General features: G+C 41.5%; 2 protein-coding genes across 3 annotated transcripts; both read left to right on the top strand.

Annotated features, from left to right (window-relative positions):
• Nucleotides 1-3,846: 3,846 nt before the first annotated feature.
• RB195_014922 (uncharacterized protein) lies at nt 3,847-9,955 on the top strand (the record flags this gene model as incomplete). Its single annotated transcript, XM_064205396.1, has 6 exons — nt 3,847-3,905; nt 4,335-4,443; nt 4,558-4,664; nt 4,779-4,920; nt 5,510-5,591; nt 9,810-9,955. 6 exons carry the CDS (start codon nt 3,847-3,849, stop codon nt 9,953-9,955), a joined length of 645 nt encoding a protein of 214 aa, XP_064061277.1.
• RB195_014921 (uncharacterized protein) lies at nt 9,818-17,471 on the top strand (the record flags this gene model as incomplete). 2 transcript variants are annotated; one of them, XM_064205395.1, is made up of 6 exons in its annotated part: nt 9,818-9,954; nt 11,933-12,017; nt 12,494-12,623; nt 12,710-12,761; nt 12,815-12,863; nt 12,928-13,053. In XM_064205395.1, the coding sequence occupies 6 exons, from the start codon at nt 9,818-9,820 to the stop codon at nt 13,051-13,053; spliced, it is 579 nt and encodes a 192-aa protein (XP_064061276.1). The 2 variants fall into 2 exon arrangements, with proteins under 2 accessions (XP_064061276.1, XP_064061275.1); XM_064205394.1 differs by lacking the exons at nt 9,818-9,954; nt 11,933-12,017; nt 12,494-12,623; nt 12,710-12,761 and adding exons at nt 13,941-14,028; nt 14,357-14,446; nt 14,531-14,665; nt 17,408-17,471 and having other exon boundaries at nt 12,765-12,863; nt 12,928-13,042.
• Nucleotides 17,472-24,416: the final 6,945 nt, after the last annotated feature.

Genomic DNA, 24,416 nt, shown 5'->3' with positions numbered 1-24,416 from the left:
TACTTTTACCTTTGTCTCTCACCAACTTTCACTCTTTTTTAAAGTATTTAGATCTTTAAGCTCTCAGTTAAAGTGTAGAGAAAACCGATAATTGATCTATAAAAACTCACAAACTTTAAATTGTTAAATACATGCTAATGGACAAGTGTTTTCTTTCGTCATAATTTTGGGTAATAAAACTTAAGAAACAAGGCTTAACACTGCCGTAATTCTCCTGTTGTATCGAAGGAGAATTATAGGAACTTCGTGACTCAGTAGAGATAAATGAATTAGTTCATTAATATAATGACTCATAAGTATCTGCTGCACACTTCAAGGTAAGTAATGTACCTAATATTATAGGTATTGTGTCAACAATACCTATAATATTTCTGTATCTTCTATATTTCTATATACCCAAATATTATAGGTATTGTTGATACAATACCTATAATATTAGGATAGAACACAATAATGCATTTTTTCCCGGATGTCATGCACTTCTTCGGAGGAAGTGTTTAAATTCTAGAGGTGAAAGTGAGAAAAAAGCCGAAAACAGAAGTTTGGACTCAAAAATAACGCCAGATAACAGAAAATCGAGGAAAATCGAATGCAGGGTGTGTAATTTACAGTAGCTCCAATTTACTTTAAACACACTGATCTCTTTAGAGGATTAGTAGAGCGAGTATGGAAAACTGTGTTGTCTTGAGACTTGCCTTCAACCAGGCTTCAAATTAGGTTAAACGCGAAGTATACCAGAACCTCTACGCGTCCCACTCTGAGTTCATGATCCATAATGGATGACGTGACATATTATATCCTTGGTCAACATCTCTACTTCAGTTCAGGTGCTTGTAGTTCAAATCGTTGAACAAGCACGAAAATCACGAGGATCGACCCATCTCTAACCACTCGGATTTGAAAAAGACCGAACTAAGACTAGTAACCTTAATAGAACACCTCACTAAGTAGTTCTCTTTTTTTTTTGCTCCGATGATAGTACTACAGTACGGGTCTTCAAGAAAGTAGTTTGAGAATGAAAAAGGTGAAGTGAACGTAAAGCTGTGCAAGGTGGCTCAATTGCTACACAGTGGTCAATAGCAGCTCGGTCAGCGCGACAGCCGAAAAGGCATTTATCGCACTGAACACATTGGGTCATTTTGATCCACATTACCTATGAATTGCCCTTCGTAAGACGTGTAGGTAGAGGTGAATTCCGCGTTCACTGCAATTTCTACTAATTAACAAGCGTTTTTACACGAATGAATAATACGTAATCGAACTTCTTGTGTTGACACCATACGACTTAAGAAAGTGTTTCGAGCAAATGAATAGCATTTGTTTCGGTTCAGGAAACATACCTTCTCCATTTGCATCGCACAGTTCCATAACTCTTCATCCAATGTTGCAAAATCCCTTTGTAATTTGCTCTTGGATGTTCTTTTCGTTCCAAGTTCCTCTACACACTTTAGTACTTTAGTACTTTAGTTTTCTAAACAATTTTGTCATTTTTTTTCTTGTTATAGAACTGGAAAAATAGATATGCTCTGCTCTTGTTCGCTCAGTTAGGTCTAAGTTGACCTCGCTCCTTCTCCGATTACATCTATGCACTTTAACAAATTGTATACAATTCTAAGAATGTTGTTGTACTACATGTTGTCTGACTTTTCTGCAGTGGAACACAAGGTGAGTTCAAATGTGGATATGAAATTAAGCAGCCCTACAGCTCTACACTACAGCTCTGACAGCGAACTCGTAGAACCACTTATCAACTTTCTTCCCACACAAAATGTTTAATTTATGTTTTCTTATCAGGGAAATCTGCAGGGCCTGATCTAGAGATGAGACCTTAACCATTTCAAGGACCACTTTCAGACTACATGTAGAGCATGGAAGCCGCCTGCGTGAGGATGAACTGGGATGCGTAAGGTTTGAATTGGGTAAGAAATTGCTAGTAGTGACCCAAACGACATGACCTAGTCGATGAAAAACACATCTGCAGGCGACGCTTGCGGCAGTAGAAGCCAGATTGCAGTAATTTCGGGATGACGTATGAGTAGTTGCTGGTTCGGTGTCGATGTCGCTTTTTTGCATTTCCTCTTCCTAATTCTTCTAGTTTTAATGTGTTATCACCTAACACTGGAAACCGGTCAGTAGAAAACCATTCAGCTCATTTAACGTAGTGAGGATATGGTTTGATCAGCAATGTTCATATGCCATGCAGCGAGGTATCAAGGTATGCTTTCCAAAGCAGAATTATTCAGATAAAAAGGCAGGTGATAGGAAACATTTACTGCCCAATGTTTAAAAGCGAGGAGTGAAGGAGTCATGAATTTGAATTTAATGAAAGAAGCAGAAGATGCAGAAGATGCAGACTGAAGATGAATAAGAATTAAAGTGAACAGTATTGAAGGAGCAAGTATAAAAGACAATTATTGCTGCTAATAGTGCTATGCTAACTGTTCATGCAACATATTAGCGGAGTTTAGGAACATATTTTAGTTCTACTGTAGAAAACACAAAACTGACGAACCCTGGCCTTAGATAACCTTTCCTGTACCGAAGATGAGAGAGTTCTCTTCGTGTTTGAAAAGTGTTCAAAAGTTTTTCTACCAACTTTTTCAATTTTGCTGGTTGTAGAGAACCAGTGAATATTCTGTCTAATTTTGAACGAATCAAACCGGCTTTGTAGACAGCTTATTTTTACAGAATGTCTCATTTTCTAGCCAGAAAGTCGTACAACGAAATCCAGACGAAATTCTGAAATTACGAAAGCAGCAGGTGATGATGTGTGTTTACATTTAAAACCTGAGTTGCTTGTAGAACTGAGTGAGTAGCGGCGTCTGTTATCAAGATTTGAAGAACCTACCGGAAACATTTTTTTATGAACACCGCGCATTCACGGTGTGTTCTACATATTGCGACTGAGGCATAAGCAAACTAAAATCACGTAAATTTTATAGGATGGTGGTGTAGCGCAGAGGTAAAGGTTCGTACAACCTCTGCAAGGTCGATTGTTCGCAGTGACATTATGCCGAACAGCTTTTCATCCTCTTAAGATAAACTGGCACCAGACTTGTCTGGGAGCATGAATTCTTAGCTACTGACCTAATAGCGGTTGGTCTGGAAAGTCATTGCACAGGCTACACACGTATTGGTAAACCTCTGAAATAAAGTCAATCGTGCTAGAGATCCCTAAAATGGATTCACCGCAAAACATTTTTCTTGCTACTATGGCTAGGAGTCTTTTTTTTTAACGACGATTCCCCATTTAAGTGGTGATTACGTTTGCAGAAGTAGAAGTTGTCATACAAAACAATAGTTAGAAAAGTCCTTTCTTTCTCCTTTTTTTTTATAAATTTTTCTTTAACAAAGGCAAACAACATAATAACTACTCAATATAGTTCCGCAACAAGAAACACCCTCCAGTATCCAAACCAATTTTCACCGTTAATTAGTGTTTATGTGTGCCACTAATCATTTTTATCAGAGATTGCTATGACCAGATGTTTTATTGCAAGACTCAATCTCCTACCTGGTTAAAGTAGAAGTTTTCAACAAACAAAACGTCTGGAATTGTATCGCTCGATGTTTGCACGCAGTGTTTTTTCTAATGCCTCTGTATGTGGATTCTTTTTAGTCTTTTGTTAGTAATCATCACCAAAGGTGTAAACTTTCTTAGGTCATTTCTTCCTTAACACTTCTTTTCCTAATTTTTCTTATCTGACCTATCTATCTTATATTCTGAAGACATTTTTTCTTCTTTACGTCTTTTTTCTGTCAACTACACATATGAGTGTCCAAGTTTCTTGATTCACGCAGAACTTCTAGCTATTTCTCTTTGTTACATAGCTTAAAAAATCAGAGATGGATGATGAAGTCGATGCATGTCTTGCGAGATCACGAAGGATTCCTGAGTCCAGTAGGTACGTTATATAACCACTTTTGTCTCTTCACCGTCTACGAGAAGATCTTCCAAGATTTAAAAACAGGCTCGCCCTCAAATCAGTGAGCCTTACTTTACTCTCCTCATCAGTTTTTTCATCCAATTTCATTTCGAGGTGGAGGAACACATTTGTTGCCGAGGTGCAGATCGGATAGTACTCTGTGACTACAGCATGAACAAAAGCAACTTGAATTTTACAAAATGTATCTGAAATGAAGTCGGCATCTCGGACGTAGGTACTGCTGAAAAAAAATCCGATTACCCGATTTTGAAGAAGAAGTAGCAAATCAGGCATTTCATTTCGGATAATTTAGAGTTTTCACAAGAATTTCAGACAAAACATACCTTGCATCAAGCTATAATATTTCCTTCATTGTGATACACTTTTATTAATTTTCACAAGTCTCAGACCTCTGGTTGCATGCGTTATTATTCTATTCACTATGGTTGGAATTATCAGTAATCTCTCACTGCTCGCTGTGCTTACAATTCACTGGAAAAGTAATTTTCGATCTCAGGTTTGTAAAATTAAAAATGGTAAAAGAAGAAAGTTTAATTCTATGATGTTCCATGTATTCAATGAAAGCTAACTGTTCTCTCTTGAGTACCCTCTAAAATTTAGAAATTTGCAGCACTTCACCTTCTTCGTACTCAACATGATAGTGTCTGGTCTAATATATTCTGCAACGAACCTCTGGGTTTCCATTCCATGTACAATAGATGACTGTCCTCTTATCCGGTGTGTTTTGCTCTGATTCCTCCCAGACACATTATTCCCTCATACCTATAACTTCTCACCCACCCCCAACTCACTAGATGTAATATCAAATTTATTTAACATAACTGTTTCTAGACGTGACATTACTATGATCATCTTGGCTACTCCAAATACGCTCGGATATTGGGGATATCTCTTCTCCTCGTTGTCCTTAGCAGCATATCGCTTCGGAATTTTTATGTCAAGAAATTTTGGCAAAAATACAGTCAACATGAAGGTAAGCGCTAGATTTATTTGATTTATCTCCTTTTAGGTTTTGTGGCATCACAAAATCACAACAGCCTTCAATGTCTTACCCGAAACGTCTGTCCATATTTCTGATAAATCTTTTAAAAAGTGTTCTTCATCCAGTGGAATTCTCCTGACACAGCTTCTCAACCACGAATAATTCGGGTGACAAACAAAACAATTGCTTGTTAATTCGGTCCCATCGCTTCCTGTTAGTGATTTATGACACAAAGGAAAACGCAACGACGGAAGAACTGAAAAGAAACCGAGTACGACAAGAGATTGGAACGGTTATGAATATATTGCTGTTATTTTTGTTTCAAATTCTTTATCTTAACTGATGTTGTTAGTGTCGTGCATGCGCACTACCGATACCAAAGGAGCGGCGAGGTTCCTTCGCTTCTCTCTTCCTATTTTACATGCATGGTCGGACAGCTTATAATGGGCCATAAACGACAAAACTGGGGGTACGTCCCCTGGGAGAGGTCCGGCACCACCTAAATTCCCACGATTTTATAATCACGTAGACTTTACTATTCTCCTACCGTAAATTTGCATACGTAGTGTCGTTGTTTCAGATATTTGTTATGTTGTGCTGTGTTATCATTTATTCCCTAGCAAAGCTCATGTTAGTTGGTGTAAAGCATAACATAGCACCAGGTGAGGCGGGAAACGAATGCAATAGCAAGACCCCCAGCTAAGAGCAGGAGCACCCAGAAGTGAGACTTCTAAATATGCACCTAGAAATGCGAAGATTATGACCGCTGCTTTCTCTTGAGAGGACGCCAGACGCGGTCTAACATTTGACGTGGGGCAACATCTTGTTCAACTTTACTCCCGTTTTTCTTCGAAGTGGTCAAGCGTGCGCCAGTTATCTTTCTTTTTGCCCGATCGAGAGTCGCCCAATGGTAGTTCTTTCGCGTGTGACTCGGAGAATATCGATTTTTTTGCAAAGACCTTGTAAAGAACTGTGGCTGTTGGGTCGGGGGTCTTCCTGTAGTGCGTTTAGTACCGCGTGGAACCCAGTCGCACTTGCCTCTGGTCCAGTGGTTGTCGTTGAGGCGCATCACGTGCCCGGCCCACCTTATTTTGCCCATGCCTAGTCCAGCGGCGTCTCTAATCTTTGATCGCTGACATGGGACAGTCCCTCAATTGCGCAAAGCGGGATACTCTTAGCATAACTCTTTCGAGTGAGCGTCAGTGGCGCTCACCGCATTCTCTGCCTGCTTGGGAAGTGCCCAGTTTTCTGAAGCATAGGTCAAAGCAGGAAGCACTGTGGTGTTGGAGAAGTGAGCACGGAGTAGAGTGTTCTTGGTTTTCTTCACTACATCGTCGATGCTCTTATACGCTCCCTAAGCCGCCCGTGTCCTCCTGCCCACTCGAGGGTCAGGTCCTTCTTCATGTTTATTTCCGACCCAGATATACGTAGCTGGGCATGAATGGAGCATGGAGTAGCCCGTTGTGCACAGAGATCGCCTTTTCAGATTCAGCTGAGGACCGTGGGGTATAATTGAAAAATCGTTCGACTTCACTACTCTAGAATACAAATTTTCACTAGGATGGTTTATTATAGAAGCTTTCCCGATCCAGGTTACCTCGAAACACTTCTTTCCTATGAAATTTGACTTAACGCGCTGAAACTCAAGAGCTTGAAGTACAGATGAGTAGTCAACGATTTAGTTTTGGGTTTTCGGATCTTACGAATGGAAGTTAAGCTTAAGGCAAGCAAGTAGTGGATTTTCCAACTAACAAGCGAGAGAACAAAAAACCTTAATTTGCAGTGCTCTAAACTCAGACGAAAACTCTTTTCAACTATGTTTAACTCCTTTTCCTGCAAAGTTGCGCGTTGGATTAATCTACTTCCAGCTGAAGTTCTGTCTAGTCCAAACTCGAAGATATTCAAAAGCAGGCTATCCAAATTAAATGTCCTACCTATTTTGGGTACGAGCGAGGCCTAAAATCTCATTGTTTCAGAGATGTGGAGCAAGTTCCTCCTCTAACAAGCGACCACAATGAGTATTGGGTTGATATGTGTTTTTTAGCTCACGGTTTTAGTCTCTCTTTTCTGTTGTTTATTGACACTAGCTAGCTGGAATGCTGCCTTGATGTGCTCCTCTTCGAATTCGGTTCTACAACTGGTCCTTATTCTCCCATAGTGGTGGAGAGCCGTTGAAGGATAGCAAAGTTGGTGAGCCCTTGCGCTTGAGGTCCCCCCACCTGTGCGCCAAGGGTCTGAATCCCTCCGTTTGAGGTTAAAGACATCATAACACGAATCTGAGGTGGTACGGATTTGAGGTGGAGTGTTCGTATCAGGGATAGTAGGTTATGGATAGGGTGTTGATTCCATCCATTTCTTCCTAATTGCCGTAAAAAACGGCCCGGAAGATGCGGCGTGTGCGCAGGGCTGGCGCGCTCCAATCGAACTTCTTGAAGGAAATAGCGCTCCGGAACGCCAGAAGCCGTATCGTCTGGGCCGTTTTTTACGGCAATTAGAAAAAGAAATGGACCGAATCGCCATCTTCTTCATACCCTACTATTCCGTACACAAATACTTCACCTGAAATCCGTACCACCTCAGATTCGTGGGGTGATGCCTCTAAGTTGGTCACCCTAACCCTGGTGTCCGTTTATCTACCTAGCGTTCTGGGTCTGGGAAAAGGATCTCGTGTGAAGATTTCTCACCTTCTGTAGCAAGAGAATGACCTGTCAACCCACCATCTCTTATGCTTTGAAGGGCCAGTCTTGTTGTGTAAAATTTAGGCGAATTTCTAGTGAGTTCTGTCCATCTTGTTTTTGTTTTATGACACACCTGTAAGTGTTCAATAAATAAATAAATATTCGGTCCTATTAAGGATCACTCTTGTAGATGACGGATAGTAAGCAGATTGTGCTATAGTCGCCGATGTTATGTGGATCTTCCATGATATACAACAATACGATCTTGTTCGTCTTCCACTGGTTAGTAACCCTGTATTCCGGGAGGTAACGTGTAAAGAGCAGCGTTCTCCCCTGAGTGTTGATAAGAAGTGCGGAAGACTCTTCGGATGTTCAGACTTTATTCTGTAGGCACCAGATGCTGTACGATTTCCCACCGAAATGAGAACATATCGTTCTTTGGACGGGAGAACATCTGGAATGACGTGTCCTTCCTCCTTCAGATGAAGCAAATGGACATAGTTGTCGAAGAGATCACAGCTGGAGTCGTGGATGGTTCTCTCCATTCCCTTTATGAGATGCAATGGTTGTTTCATTTAAGGTTCAAGAGAGAATTCATCTTCTTCTTCTGATTGACGAAGTCTTGACGGGTATACCTAGTGCTCTTTACCACTTTTGCAGATTCAGCCCATACTTCTGCTCTTATCTTCTTCTGGGTCTTCTTTTGTAGCCTCTCTGCTCAGCTTTGCGAGTTCCAGGTCGCCTACGGCTCGTGGTGCTTTACACTTACGTATCACTTCGAGAGTTTCGAGACACAGGCGTCTCCTGGTAGTTTCTGAACTCTGACCGTTTCTCGTGCAGTAATGAAAATGTTCAACGAGCTAATCGTGTTTCTCGTTGATGGTGTTCAATGAAGAATCTTCGCGAGAGCCGGGTGGCGTAGCGAAAAGATCCTAGTTGAAGATAGTTTCTGGAGTTCGGTTTCTGGACTGCATGGGTTCCTCATCCATCCATGTGATATAAAATCATCACCAGAGTACGTGATGGCCCCATCCCGTATAAAACTTTGGGACAAGAGAGAGTCCACCAGCGAGAACCTTGAACTGGCGATGATGTAGTCAATTTCATTACGGTATCTTCCATCGAGTGACTCTCACGCCCAGTGTAGAGAGGAGGGCTTCTGAAACTGCGAGTTAAATGAGTGGTCGTTGTTGTGATGATAAGCTCTGAAAGTCTCCCTCTATGCTCGTTTCATTGTAGGTTTCGATGTAAAGTTCTTCAGCCGTTCTTCTAGGAGTAACCTTAAAATCATCAACGATGACCTTGCAGAAGGCATGTTTTCTCTGTAGGACCTCACCAGGTGCATACAGAATTTTCGATTATCCCTTCGTAATTTGAAGTTGGGGCGCTACGAAGACAGTCAACTTGAAGTTGGTCCACATTTTCCCATCTGCAGACAGCCGATTTGGGTTGTAAGTTGTCTGAAGCAGCCGAAGTACTATGCCATACTCGTGTTGACAAGGACGCCACCTCCACCAACTTCTCTGCTGTCCTGTCTGTACTGTGTGTTCCTGAGAATGGTCCCTCGGTTTCGTAAACGACATTCAATGGATGGTGTCGTCTCGTCCTGATCACGATGACGTCGTACATAATCTACCTGGCTTGCATCATCACATCTTCAACGGGCGCTTCCGATGCAAACCTACAGGCTTTAGAAGTACAGATAGTCATCCTTGTCCTTTTACGTCAGAGTAGTCTAGATGACTCCTGCAACCCTGCCCTTCCTGACGCTACCGTACCAGGTTTTTTTTTCGGAATCAGGACTCTTTTGTTACTCTGAGATACATGTGATTTCAAAACACATGAGCAGTTTATGAACTTCTTGTCCCATGAGTTTTTGGGAGGACGTTACGTTCTCCCGGAATGGGCAGGTGGAACTTATTTGTATGAGGTGACTCCAACCTCATTTCCTTACACCTTCTTGTCACTTGATGGCAGGCGTTTTAGCAGACCGAGGTTCAAGATACAAGGATGTTATGAGTCGTGATGTTGTGAGTTTGTTGCGCAATTAACCCCCATTGCGCCACCTGGAGATACGCCCCCCAGCCCCGCAACTGATTGTCTGTGATTCCTTTTCAATTTCAATTTCAATTTTTCAATGATTCAATAGTATGAATGCTCTAAATTGTGTTTGTGCTGCAGATTCGCCAGATTAATCTGCAGGGTCTCGGATGCCCCATTCACGCTCAACGGAACGAATTTATCTCGAATTGAATCTCATGTCTCGAATTGAACACGATGAACGACCTGAGCCCCGAGCTGGGCAGGAGAAGACGCTTGGGGAGCGTATAAGAGCATCGAGGATGTAGTGAGGAAGACCAGGAACGCCCGACTGCGTGCTCACCTCTTCAACCCTACCGTACTTCCTGCTTTGACCTATGATTCAGAAACCTGGCCACTTCCCAAGCAGGAAGAGAATACGGTGAGCGTCACTGACGCTCACTCGAAAGAGTTATATTAGGAGTACCCGCTTTGCGCAATTGAGGGACGGGATTCGAAGTTCTGTCCTACGTTAGCAATCAAAGATTAGAGACGCCGCTGGACTAGGCAAGGGCAAAATAAGGTGGGCCGGAGACGTGATGTAACGGCAATCGTTGGACCAAAGCCGTAAGCGACTGGGTTCCCCGCGATATTAAGCGCACTACAGGAAGACCGCCGACCCGATGATCGACACAAATGGAAGAATTGCTGGCATTCGATTCCCATTCGACCAGTTCGAAGATCAACGGGAGTCAAGGTCAAGGTGGTCAATCTTCAGGAGTCTGTAACACATGCCGTCAGTAGTGTCCAAGTAGTTCCAAGCAGTGATAGGAGTCACTGCTTGGAACGAAGCAGGTGCAACATTTTTCAAAGGCACCAGATGCTTTCTTTCGTATACATGGTCGACGTGAGTAGGGTAAATCTGTTAGATGGTAACTTTCACAACCTCGATCTTGTTCTTGTTCGCGTATTATTTTGTATGATTGATTTCCCTTCTACTCGTATACTATTACCATAGTGTGAACTGCCTATCATCGCTTAGTTGCAGGTATCCCTTCTATATCACTTATGATAATACATGCATAATCGCTCATTCGCGTTATTATACCACTTCTTCTTGAACTTAAACGTACAGCTTTGACTTTCTTTGTGCCCTATATTTGTAACAAGTTTGATTGTTCGGTTAACGCTGGGACAACGACATCAGACTTCTCGTAGTCCACACGTCGTCCGATCGATGAAAATTAAAAGTAGTGACATTTTTCGTAAGACTTTTTCTGACAAAGTTTCTTCCGTTTTTTTTAATTTAAGCATTCACGAAGTGATGAGAAATTGAAGCGATGATTTTATGGCTCTCTACTTAAACGCGTCAGTTTGGAGAGTACTCAAACTTGATTTTACACTTACACATATTCCTTCAATACCGTAACAATTTAGAAACATAATTCTTTGCATGAATTTTTCTTCTCTTTCTGCACAACAATCAACACAAAATACTAACATGAAATGACATGAACGCCATTATCGGACTAATTAAGATAGGGTTCTACGTCATGTAAACTATTGGCTACGCAACACAGCCGCTTTCACGGTCAGGGAATGGTTTACAACGTTCCTTTAACGTTTTGGTAAATCTACTGAGAGTTGCTGCGTACTACTGCTGCACCGTGGCGTATAAATTCGAGGGCGTGGGACCTTTTTGAGTCACTTTGCAATTTTTTGGCGCCGGCTCACCAATTCGACGCCGAAGTACTCGTCCCATTCCATTCCATAGCTTTCTGGCGTTGGTGCACCAGTTCAACGATGTGGGACCCGTCTCACCCCATCCTATAGATTTCCAACCCCAGCGCACCAATCCGACGCCGCCGGACTTTGGACTTTCTGTGGTGTTCGCTTCCCTCGCCTTCGCTGATGAATGGAAATTAATAGTATTGGTATTTTCTGTAAAACTAGGAATGTGTTTTTCTAACAACGCTTTCTTCTTCCTTTTTTTTTATGAATTTAGGCGAAAGATTTCATAGATTCTCTCTAAACGCGTCACTTCTACATTTGGAGAAGTTCTGCATTTTTCAAACTTTACCTTCAAACATCCCTTCGATACCCACATAATATAAACACAATTTGAGAGTATTATTCGAAGTATGAGTTCTCCCCCAACAGTTATCCAGGATCATCCCATATTTCATGTTAAAAAATCCCACAGAACGATGTTTTAACATAAAATAACGTGAACAACATCTTCGTACTACTGATCAAGATAATGTTCCACGTCAGATCACGTATGCTGTTCGCTGCAATTTATGCAGCCGGTTTTATTCGTGTATCCACTTTCTGAGGACTGCGTGTTACCAACCTGACGCACGGAAACAAAGACGCGAAGGAGTCATACTGGTGAACAGCAACGTGTCTACGGCTTTGACACGGTTGCAACGTCCCACTTACCTTTTACGATATGCAAACGAAGTTAGTGCGCGATACTACTTGCGCAGCAATTCCACGCCGGTGGACCCGTCGCACGTCATTTTATAGCTTTCTGGCGTCGGGGCACCAATTGGACGCCGGTGGACCCGTCGCAGCGCCCCTTTTGGAATTCACACACACACGTGACAGACTAAGCAGCACAGCAAGTAATGCGTAGAAGAGTCCGCATAGGTGAAATAATAGAAAATTCTAATATGCACACTATTATCGTGCTTGGCCAGTATCAATTTAAGATGCAATGATACCCCGAAGTTTTTAGATTACCAGCAACGCAGTGTTGACAGTATTTACAAACCGAATCCGCTTTTTTGAGACACAGGGTCAACGAAGTCTCAAGAAATCTTTTAACTACGGGACTTAAATTTGTTTTAGGTTCTCATTTCCAGGTACTACTAGTCTTTCCTTGGATTTTGACAGCTGTGTTTACTTTCGGATCAATAGCACTTGGTTGCTACAAGAGATATAATCGTTTCGCGTTAATATACACTTACAGCTGCTCCCATTGCGACGTTATACGTAAGCATGCTTAGTTATCTTATCTTAACTATCTTATATGGAAGATAATGTATTTTCTCAACATATCTTTTCTTGTTCGTTTTTAGCAGGGATATCGTTCACTGACGTGAACTTTTACGGTGGACAAGCTTTACCCTCGTAATGGTCGTCGGCTATACAGTCATAGTCATCAGCGTTTACCGTAATCGTAGAATTCATGGCGCTATCCAGCAAAGACAATCTCTTCTTGATGCTCGACTTGTTAGGCTTCTAGAGCTACTTTACACACTTGCACTGTTTGTCATTTTCTTGTATATTCTTTCAGGCATTCCAATTTATCGTTATATGCCTCTCTCAATACCTCGCTGCATTGCTCTTCTACATTGTTCCGAAGATGAGCGCAGGTGCTGACTGGGGAGTTCTGGTCACAAACAGTATTGGTTCGTTTTAATCCACGTACACAAATTAGAAAATAATTAAGTTAGTTTATAAATGAACAAACTTCTGGGACTTGATGTCGGATGCTTGGTGATAAGAGCCGCCTGGATTTTGGTCGAATTCATGCACAGCGATACATAATGAGTGCTCTACCCCACACTAGTGCGGTCGACGTGGTCCTATCACTCTGCTCCATTTCCAAAACCGCCGGCCTCCTTGTTGAGCTTACACGACATGAAGACGACCCCCACTTCGCACTATTAAACTACCGAGTATAAGGAAGTTGCAACGGTATCAAAGGTTAGAAGAAATCAAGGCGCACATAGTAAACCCCTTCGTCATCATCTACTGTTTGTCCGTCGGTGCCGGCACACTGTACGCCAACAGCACCTGGATTAGCTGATACAGATGATACGCAGCGACATCGGCGTCCAATTTGTTCTTGTTCATAACTCATATCACTGCCATGAAAACAATAATAAAGCATACAATACATGACAACAAACGTACTTCATTGTATTAGTATGAGAGACATCCCTGTGATGAATAAACTCTGAAACAGACGTGTATGAAAAGGAGGAAATGATCAGCGGCACACCGTTCTCCAGTATTATTTCTCCTGTAATACGATGTGCTGAGAAAGAGAACCACTGAGATGCAACTGAGCACAATATGCGAGGGAAAAGATTTGCTGAGAGAATTTTGTTGAAGCTTGAAAGCTTTGACATGACAATAAAATGCAACAAGTGAGATCTATGTACATTTATGGCATGACAACTGCAATGCGATGCATATGATTCACGAGAGGCAGGGTGTCCAGAGGCAATTTTAGACGGAAAAACTGTGAAAGGACAATAGTAGTGCAACAAAGTGATACCCCCGTAGTAGTACGTACTGCAGTTATGGAACAACAGACATCTCAAAAGTCGCTGCCGTCAGTGTCAACGCTTCTGTTTCGCGACATTTTGTGGTCCGGTAACGGTCGCAGGTGGTCAAGAACTTTTCTGTTTAAAGCAGAAGATGAATGAGTTTAAATGGAAAATTCAAATAATTAAATGAATTGTTATTCTATGAGATGTAGCTATCATAGTGACAGAGAGCAGAGCCTTTTCGCAAGGATCGTTGCGTCATTACCGCAGATGCGCAATTCTCAGAAATTTCCACGCTAGCAAGAGTGCAAATCTACCACACCACTAACTGAAAAATCGTGATATCAGTGAGTTTGCCCGCTGTCATTTTATCGTGAGTCATGCAATCCTTCTCCAATAAATACAATTTTTCTGATGCTACAAGAACTAATTCTAGTGAAATTTCAGCGGTTGTGATGCTGAGCTGCAGTTAGGAAAGCTTTCTGGTTTCACTCCCGAAAAAGTGGAGCTCATTGTGCTCCACATTCATATACACAAGTAGGAATATAGATGATAGGAGTAGACGGCAAAATGAAGCATAGAGAAATCTTTTTTCATACTTCAATTAAAAACATTATTCAGGTACAATAAACGTGTCAGTGAATCCGATCGTGCTACTTTTGTGGAATTAGCAATTGCAATCAGCATCGCCATAATATTGGGAAGATGGGTAGGCTCTCAGAACATCTTCAACGTCACAGTGACTCAAATGACCAAGTAGGTTAGAAAACACCACATGAAACACCACAGAAATGATGCTGTAAAGGCAGCGTATCGTACAATTGACGTAGTGTGGAAACTTCATGGAAAACAAACAGTTCAAGGTGCGGACCACGAGTACGAGCGTGGCTTCCGCTTAGTGCTCCCGATTCGTCTTGGGAAACGGCGTGAGCAGCCTTATTTCCTACGAAGTACTTTAGAGCACACCGCTACTGAACATGCTGCTCGTCTGCGAAGGAGCGGCACAGGAGATACGCAGCGGCATCAACGTCAAATTTCTTATCCGCTCATATCTCATATCGAAACATACATTTATGAAAGGAAAATAATCAACGGCACACCTTTCTCCGGTTGTATATGATGTTCTAAAGAAGAGAACCAATGAGAGAGATATGGATGAGTGTAACATGGTAGGTAAAGAATTGCGGAGACAATTCTATAAAAGACTGCTGAGAGGTTTGAGATGACAATCGCAATGCAAGTGAGAATCACGTATACGTACGACCATAGAATTTCAACGAACTACAAACTTCATTTATGAATATGTGCGGCGGACTGCTATCTAGAAAGACTGTTCGAACTTAGAAATCCAAAGACAAATTGTTATTTTATGTGGTGCGGCCATCATGGTGCCCAAGAGGATCATTCCAAGGATCGTTGCGTTATTAGCAGAAATATGCTATTCTCAGAGAACTTTTTGCTAGCGAGAGCAACTCGTTAGCTAAACACGTCGTTTGTCGACTTTTGGAACGATACCATCCTTGACAACAAATATGAACGGCTTGTAGAACATCTTCACGACTATTCGACGAGAGCGAAGAGTTTCGAAAACACCAAGAGGCGCTTGTCTCCAGAAACTATAACTCACGTACGAGCTCGCAAGCCTTTGCAGAGAGGATGATAAAAGAAGACCTCAAAGAAAGAAAAGGAAAAGTGTTGGCTGAAGCTACGTAGACGGGAAAAAGCACGTCGGAATTTTCCCAATCGTGAAACAAAAATGACTGCTCCCCGGACTTAAACGGAATAACTACAGCATCGAGAAAGGGATGTAGAGGGTCATTTACGACTTATACTCAGATCTCTTCGACAGCCACGTCCACCATCTGAAGGAAGATGGAAATGTCCCTCCAGAGGTCCTCCCTTCCGACATGCTATTATTTCGGTTAAAAATCGTACTTCATCCGGTTGACAGAATCGAACATGAACATCTGAAGTACTTTCTGCCAGTCCCCATCATCACAGTGGCGAGTCTCTTCACTCATTATGTGTCGCAATGCACGGTTCCTGAGCAATGGAAAACCAGCAAGATCGTGCTATTATGAAAGAAGAGACACAGGCAACTATAGCCCAACCTATTTACTGTCTATCATCTACAAACTCTTCACGAGAGTGATCCTAAACATGACAGAAAGAACATTAGATGAAGGACGGAAATGCGATCAAGCAGGGCTTCAAGAGGGTTCAGTATGATTGACCACATACACGTAGAAGCAATCCCGTTGTGTCTCACTTTCATCAATTTGAAGAAAGCCCTCGATGCAGTTGAGACCGATGCGAAAAAAAAAACTTCATAGTCGACGTGAAGAGAGGGGTTTGCCAGGTTCGTTATTTCACCCAAAATATGCCACTCTCGAGAACGTTGATTGGAATAGGGCAACATGGGAGTAAAAGTTGACTCCCGGCATTTACACCATCTTCGTTCCGCTGACGACAATAACATCAAACGTCAATCAGGTGGAACGTATGCTGGCCGAATTTGATGAAACGTTTGAAAAGATCGGTCTTCAGCTGATGCTAGACAAGACGATGCTTGAAGGAATGGATGGTTTCCTAACGGTTCATTCAGGCTCAACGGAACGAATATATCTGAATGCTACAGCTATGTATATCTAGGCCGAAAAATCAACATGATAAACTACCTGACCTTCGAATTGGGCAGAAGGAAACGGGCGACTTGGGGAGCATATATGAAATTGGAGATGTAGTTTAGAGGACTAAGAACGTTGACACTTTTTTCCAGTCTGCAATTTCGATAATCTGACTGAAAATGTAGTCAAATTACTTCCTCGTCTTTCATTACAGTTTTGTAGGGAAGGAAGGTGCTGCGAGTGTAAATCAAATAACGATTAGATCTTAAACTTTTAATAAAATAGTGATGGTTTTTATTGTTAATGGTTTTTGCTTCTGTTCAGAAACTCAGTAAACTTTGGCATATAAATGAAAAGCTTGAAATTTAAAATTTTGATTCAGTGCACATTGCTCACCATGTAGTAAAAACTTTTCCGACAGAAATTTCCGATTTTCCTTCAGATTCAGGGCAGATAAGCGTTAGTTCGTTTCCAAAACCGAATCTTAACAACATTATGTGAGTAGATTTATATTTAAAACTTTAAGAAAATTGTGCCTTCATTTGCATCTTTAACTAAGACTTCTAGTGAACCTGTGCTCTAATCGATATATTCATATGGGACTCGCTCCTTTCCAATCTTTTTTAAAATTTTATTTTATTTTGCTTTTTGGAAGGATTTCCACTGTTTTCACCAAGGTGGATGTCGGAAAAGTGAGTTGATTGTGAAATACAAGAAAGTCAAGGAAAATCTGGCGCACTACTTGACTCCTAACAGCTTTTAATGCAAGGATTTTTCTATCATAGATGGATTTGTGTCTTTATTTGTTTACGACAACAGAATAAAGCATCGAAGAATCTTTTTCCATGCTCAAATTAAGAGTTGTATTTAGGTTCAATAAACGTGTCAGTGAATCCGATCGTGCTACTTCTGTTGAATCAGCAAATCCGTTGTAGCATCGCCATAATATTGGGAAGATTGCGAACAACTCTGAAGATCGCTAACTCCACGGTGACTCAGCTCACTAAGTAATCGGGAAGATACTCACTGAGAAGAAGCAGAGGTGGAGTGTTTTGAAATCTTCCACCCTGATGAGTGCTTAAAATGATCACTTGCAAAACGTCAATTAATTCGGGTTCCAAAAAGTTCCTATTGCTTCACAATGACCTCTTTTCAGAAATTTAGCAGAATTTTTGGTTTTTACTCCACAGGTTGTCTTGTAAAATGTAGTACAGACATTACATTGTACTTCTCATGCTTTTCGATATACGTGAGCCTGTCTCGCCTATTTCCTTATACTCACAGTTTAGTCGCATTTTCATCAGTTTTTGGTAGGAAGACGCGCCTAAATTACCCACTTTCTTGCTCGTTGTAAGGTTCATTCATCTTTGTCTAGGAGAAGTATATTATTTGTCAGAAACACCCGAGAATAAGTGAGATGAATAGGTCCAAACTGATTTGGAACCACACCACCAACTATTCATATATCCAATGTTGCCGTAGCATCTTCTATAGCCGACCCAACCCATATTTCATGTTGTAATTTTAAAATATGAAGTGCTGCCTGTAAAGGAAGTCAAGTTGTATGTTCTTCTTCAAGAGATTGCGAATAAACGAGCAATTTGAGTTAGCTTTTATATCAGTAGTATCAGCAGTGGGGCGAGTGTAGTTTAGCGATTAGAGGTTCCGCTTCCTACACGATCGATCGGAGGTTCGAATCCGCCCTAGTGCTCACCAAGCCTTTCATCCCTCCGGGGTCGATAAATTGGTACCAGACTTCTTTGGGAGGATAAAAGCACTGACTTGACACATCGGCTAGCCACCGCAAGTCATTGTTTAGGCCAGTTACACGTTTGTAAACCTCAATCGATTCTGAATTGTGGGGACGCATCCCAAGCAGATTGATTAACGCCAGAAACTTTATCCTTTTATCCTTTTATATCAGCGTGGTGAAGCACCCACCCCACCAAGGTCTTCGTCAAATGCTTACTTTAACATCGGGTGTGATAGTACAATTGGAGAAGTTAAATATTTATACAGATGCGTGTACATGGGCCCTAATCATCCCGGCTTATATGCACTGTAGTTGGATCCAACAGCGACAGGAATAATGTGGTCGGCGAGAGAAAACAGTCCGAAGAGTCGAATCGATTCTATATACTTTACCCCTCCGACGACATGAGCAGTAGGTCTATGCCAGAAATCTATGCCAAGTGGTCCTGCACAATGAAGTGAAGGTTGTGGGAATACCACTAACAACATCCAAAGAACGACTGGTATAGTAGGGTCAAAATAGCATGAAGCACGGTACGTACTTCTCTCGAGGCGGTGCGGTGGAACGTGGCGGTTAGGAGCGTACTGGAACCCTTGTTGCCTCAACCCATCGCACCAGATGGCCCCACCTCGGTTCCAACTGCTGCCTCACCGCGCCGTTTCGAGCGCAGAATATGTAATCGTGTGTAAATTGAACACTGTATAACTTCTTGCCAATATGATGACTGTGTAGTGCCAATCGTTGTTCATCGCGTCAGGTACAAGCCCAATAGGAGAGGCTACATCGGAGGAAATAGGATGAACATAGAGGGACATAAAAATGGTGGTTTTTCACCATTTCCTCTCACGAATATAATACAAACTTCAAAACGATTTTTTTCTGTAATTCGTACAGCAGTTATTATTCTAGTTCTTGCGCGGGGCTTTATCTTCTACCCTTCTATCATTAATCGATTTTACTTCTTTTGTAATAACACCTAGGGGGTCCATTTTTTTTCAGATAGGATACATTATATATAGAATACATACATTGTAGATTGGATAGCTGTGATTTTACTTCTGTTGTTCTCTGATTCTATTTTGTTTGAGTGGCAGAATTACTTTTTTACTCTTGATGAGTATAGCATTATTTTACATTCCAATTCGTTTTTCTTCTCGTCAAACTTCGTTTTAGCATGCGGTAAGCCAAGGTGAAGAAAAAACTGTATAATAGAAGCAGTGATAGTAACAAAAACAGCATCCATCGTTAAAGGTACTTTTTTGATAGGTAAGAACAATCATTTTTGTGGCACCTTGGATGCAGATCACAGATTGAAGAGCAGATGAAACATTTATCAACGCTTCATGAAGTATTCTTATGATGCTGTCCCCCAACATCGTCGGCTTTTTCCGACAAGGCAAAAAAGTGTCCCACATTGCTGTCAACGTGTTAAAAAAGTCAGATTTAAACGAGCTTTAGCCGATTTTTTTTGCCGAAGGAATTCCCAGCTATAAAAATAATCTCCTCCTCATCTTCTTTGAAAGCGCGACCAAATACTAGCATGTACTGGTACGTGACATTTCCAAGTACCGTTTCACTTCATAGAAAAGCGCTAGCGTGACTGAAATCTAACACGTTCTAAAGGCAGCAAAACACAAAGTTAATGGTGTTCGGATCTCTCCATCAATAGAAAGAGTTGGGGGATTGTCGTACCGGATCCCATTCCGAGACACTTAATAACGCTCCAAGTCTACTCGGGCACGAAGACTAATCTCTGCCAGCGATCGGAACGGACAGGGTGAGCAGCTCATTTATTGAGTCTGCGCCTGCGCCCCTGGGCCTCGTCGACATTGTTGCATGCTTCGTAGAATCGTGTGCACCAAAGCTTTTCCCACACCATTTACCTGAACGATTAGTATGAATTTTGCGCAAACTCGCACAACATCTTGTTCTCCGATAAAGAACATTACCACGCATATGGTCGGCACCAAATGCGTTCATTCGGATGGGCCCGGGAGTGTGGTGCAATTTAAAGGCTCCATCCTACAAATCTGGGGTGGTACGGATTTTAGGCGGGTGATGGTGCCTATACGGGGTCGTAGATTGTTTGGAAGAGGGCAATTGTGTTCATTTCTCAACATGTCGGTGTGAACAACGACCCCGGAAAGCTGTTTCTTAGGACGACCTCTATTGCAGCGCGCCACCCTTGCGCCCCCCTCCCATCCTGCGATTGGGTTTTTTTTTTCCGAATGGGTTTTCGACAAATCGTAGGCGGGGCAAGCGTTGCGCATTGCAACAGAAGCCATCGTAAGAAACAGCGTTCCGGTCTTCCATTTACACTCACACAGGGAGAGATGAACGGAATCTCCCTCCTCACCACAATCTACGACCCTGCACAGGCATTACCCGGCTTTAATCCGTACCACTCCAGATTCGTGGGGCGATGTCTTTAAGCAATTTCAATCGTCCCACCTGAAATAATACAGATAGGAGCACAACTCCAATAATTCTGCCAAGAATAGCATAAACACTAATCTTTCCAACTCTATGCAAGTATACTCCTTAGAGAAGTTGAATCAATCAAGTTAGTGGAGAAGTGTACTTGGGCGATGGGGGCACAAAGTGGGGTCCTTAGTTCTGGACGCTCTATCTTACTTTTGTCTCTTAGTAACTTTAATGTCATAGATCATCTATGACTGATATTTTGGTCTTAGAGCACTGACTGATTTAGTTATTTGCTTCCGGAAATAAGGAAATAAAGGCGTGAGTTCCCCCCTCGGCCCCAAACACAGTTTACCTCAAGTTAAAACCACTACGTCAGTTAAGAAACTTAAGATTTCTTTCTTTGATCATTCTTGAAGAGCATTCTGCCAAGATGATGCATTAGAAATCTTTACTTTTCGTCTATAAGTGTTATTTGATTCTTAGATAGCTTGAATGTTTAACAGAACTTCCTGGGCGTCATTGAGATGAATTCATTGAGTCACTGCGCACGCTACCCGTTTATCAAATTGTCACTCATAACGTTCATTTCCGAGTAAAGTAGCACAAGTTATTGCTAAAATTTCCACGATGAACCAGAAGGTGTTTGGAAGGATGTGGCTTTGGATGTTGAAAATTCGCTTACGTCGGTCACAACCGTTGCGAGGTCATTTTCTTTCTCATTTTCTAACAACGCTGGTTGGTTCACCGAGTTGTACACTGGTGTGGTATCAACGAAGAAATGCGTTTTGGGCCTTTTTATTCCGCTGGATAGCAGGAGTGCCTATCAGAGGTTTGCAAAAAGAAATCCTGTTGCTCCGAGAGCACTTAAAAATGGACGAAAACGTCATTGCTAAATTGAATGACTGCCAGCAAAGAAAAAGAATGGAAACAAGTAAAAGAACGGCTCTGGATGAATACGATGTATAGATGGGTAAAGTACACATGTAGATATCTTCGTCGTATTCCAAAGACACCTAATAGTTTTAGATTCTATCTAACTAAACTTTAGGAAAACGGTAGGAAAAAAAATCCCAACATTTTCTCAGCTATTCTTTTCTTTTGTTTTTTTAAACTTCGATACCCAGACATAGGATCATGCTATATTGTGGGTTTTTGTGTACTTATTTATCCGTCTTTCACGAAAATACTCTGTAAAGATGAAAATCGTTGCATCGACACAAATGTGAATTATGTTTACTTAGTTGCGTTTATGTTTGTATTTTCGTCATGAATCACAAGGTTGCAGTGTTCTTATGCTGTTTTGAGAAAACTACGCGACTGAACGTACAACAAGCTTCCGCACATAACTCTTTTTCATCGCGTTCAACTATTTATGCGTTGAGTACCTAAACATCATCACACGTGTCTGTCAAAGTGATGAAGGGAGGAGGGCGGGTTCCACGGCGAAACTTATGCACGTCAGAAGGCAGTGAGATGTGTTCCAAGACATCGAATTGGTGCACGCGCGTGAGAAAGCAGAAAAATGGCGTGGACGGTTCCTATAACATCAGATAGCGTGCGCCTCCGCCAGAAAGCAGTAGGATGAGATGATACGGCTCCAGTTGGGTTCGTTGGTGCCAGAAGGCAATGAGACCTATTCAAAAAGTCGAGTGGATGCTCGACGGTCAGAAAGCAGAAAGATGTGGCGTAGCAGGCCCGACGGCACCAGTTAGGCGCCAAAAGACAGTATTATTAGAGTATTGTTAGAATGTAGTGCCGAAACATTTAGTGAAAAAACCGCAAAATTCTCGGCAAAGCTTATATTTTGAAAACAGAGCGTGAAAATCGGGAATTGGAGAAGAGGCAGATTTAAATCTGTAGCGAAATTTACAGAACGTGTCTGCCGTTTCAATTTCTATTGACAACTGAAATTGAGCGAAGCGATCTATATCGAAAGTATGAAAGTTGGCCGTACGTTCAGGCAGGTATAATATATAAACTGCACTTTTAGCTGTTCAAAGTAAGATACCTAACTTTTTTTTGCAAGCAGTTGTAATGACTGGATCAGAAGCAACATCCAAACAGGCAAGGAGTTATGTGTAATAACTAAGAAAAAGACCTTTTAATGCTACAATTATGTAATCACACTCAATTAGTCATTATCATTTGATTTTGACAGCGGCAACTCATTAGAGGTGTTCTGCACCACTGATGACTCGGAACCGCCGCAGGTCTTTCACCTTTCCGAGGTCGCCAAAGTGGTTCCAGACTTTTTTTCCAAGGATAAAGGCACTGGCTCCATGCTTCTACTCTCCAGAACGTGTTATTTTATAGGGCATGCATGCATTCACGTTGAAAGAATATCCCAGAAGGTTTGATCGGCCCAACTTTTAATCTTAAATGAATTTTTGGATGCTCCAGGTGTAGAGAGAAAGATCCTTATATATATATATATATATATATATAGTATATATTGATGTTATTATAATAGTATTGTATACATTGATACATAAGAAGTAAGAATTGTGTAAATATTATGGGAGTAAGTACACGAAGGTGCAAAAAGTGCAGGAATGCAGCAACTCCTTTTTTTAAAAGATAAATAAGTGGATAAAGTATAATGCCTTCTTACTGGGGGATTACTCGTTTGAATTCAGAATCGCTGAAGTTTATTTAAGACTGTGCAACCTTACGATGATTTGCGGATACTGGCCTGTCTCATAAATGTGGGTTAGATTAGCAGCAGTTATTTCAAAAAGGTATTCTTTTGGGCACGAATATCTCGAGAGTTCTCTTTTCAAACCACTTCCATTCAAGAGATTAGAAAAGATAGTAGGTAGAGATAAATTCAGTGTTTACTGCAAATTCTACTAAGAAACAAGCATTTTTATTCGAATATTTGAATTTAAAAACACCTGGCCATTAATCCTTTGTTGACAGCATCAAACATGACAAGGTGTTTTAACATTTCTGTCGTCTCGAAATTTCAGTTTCACGATAGAGATCTAATCCTAGACATCAAATACCGTACGATGCTTCTATACGCTGTTTTCTGTATGTTTCTAGTTTCCTTCAAATACTTTGACTGTACATAAGTTCGTCGTTGGTCCCTCTTTTTTTACTAGTACTATTATTTCAAGACCTATAGTTAATACATATGAAACACACTACATATGAACACAATACAATATAATACATATGAATGACTTGTGTACATATGAAAATAGATGTTTTTTTTTCTAGGAGCAATTTCTGCCGTTTGAGAAATGAATATGATCGCTCTCTAGTTCAACACACTCGATTTAAGTTGGCCCTGCTTCTTTCCTGAGCACTTTCCTGAGCACGCATGGCGTTGATCAATTGCTGTGAGGATGCGCCTACGCCTTAGAGTTTTTAGTTTTGCGAACGCGCGTGGAGCCGCGCAATGACTTGTTGTGGCTTGCCGATATGTCAGCCAAGTCAGTGTTTTTATCCTCTCAGACAACTCTGGTATCAGTTTATCGACGGCGCAGAGATGAAGGGCGTGATTGGTACTATGATCATTCCTAACTATCAATCGATAGCGCAGTCTCAGCAAAACCTCTTACTCACTGCACTACACTTGCCCGACCGAGCCCTGTTCTCTGAAAACCTGCATAAAATTTTAGAAGCCTTGAGAGATGCACAATGGATTCTGAAATCACGACAGATACAGGTGGTTCTTAAGTGTTTACGCTAAGAACTC

The sequence above is a fragment of the Necator americanus genome, chromosome V (assembly GCF_031761385.1).
Source record: "Necator americanus strain Aroian chromosome V, whole genome shotgun sequence".
Taxonomy (NCBI): Eukaryota; Metazoa; Nematoda; class Chromadorea; order Rhabditida; family Ancylostomatidae; genus Necator; species Necator americanus.
This window is presented reverse-complemented; position numbering and strand designations above follow the sequence as displayed.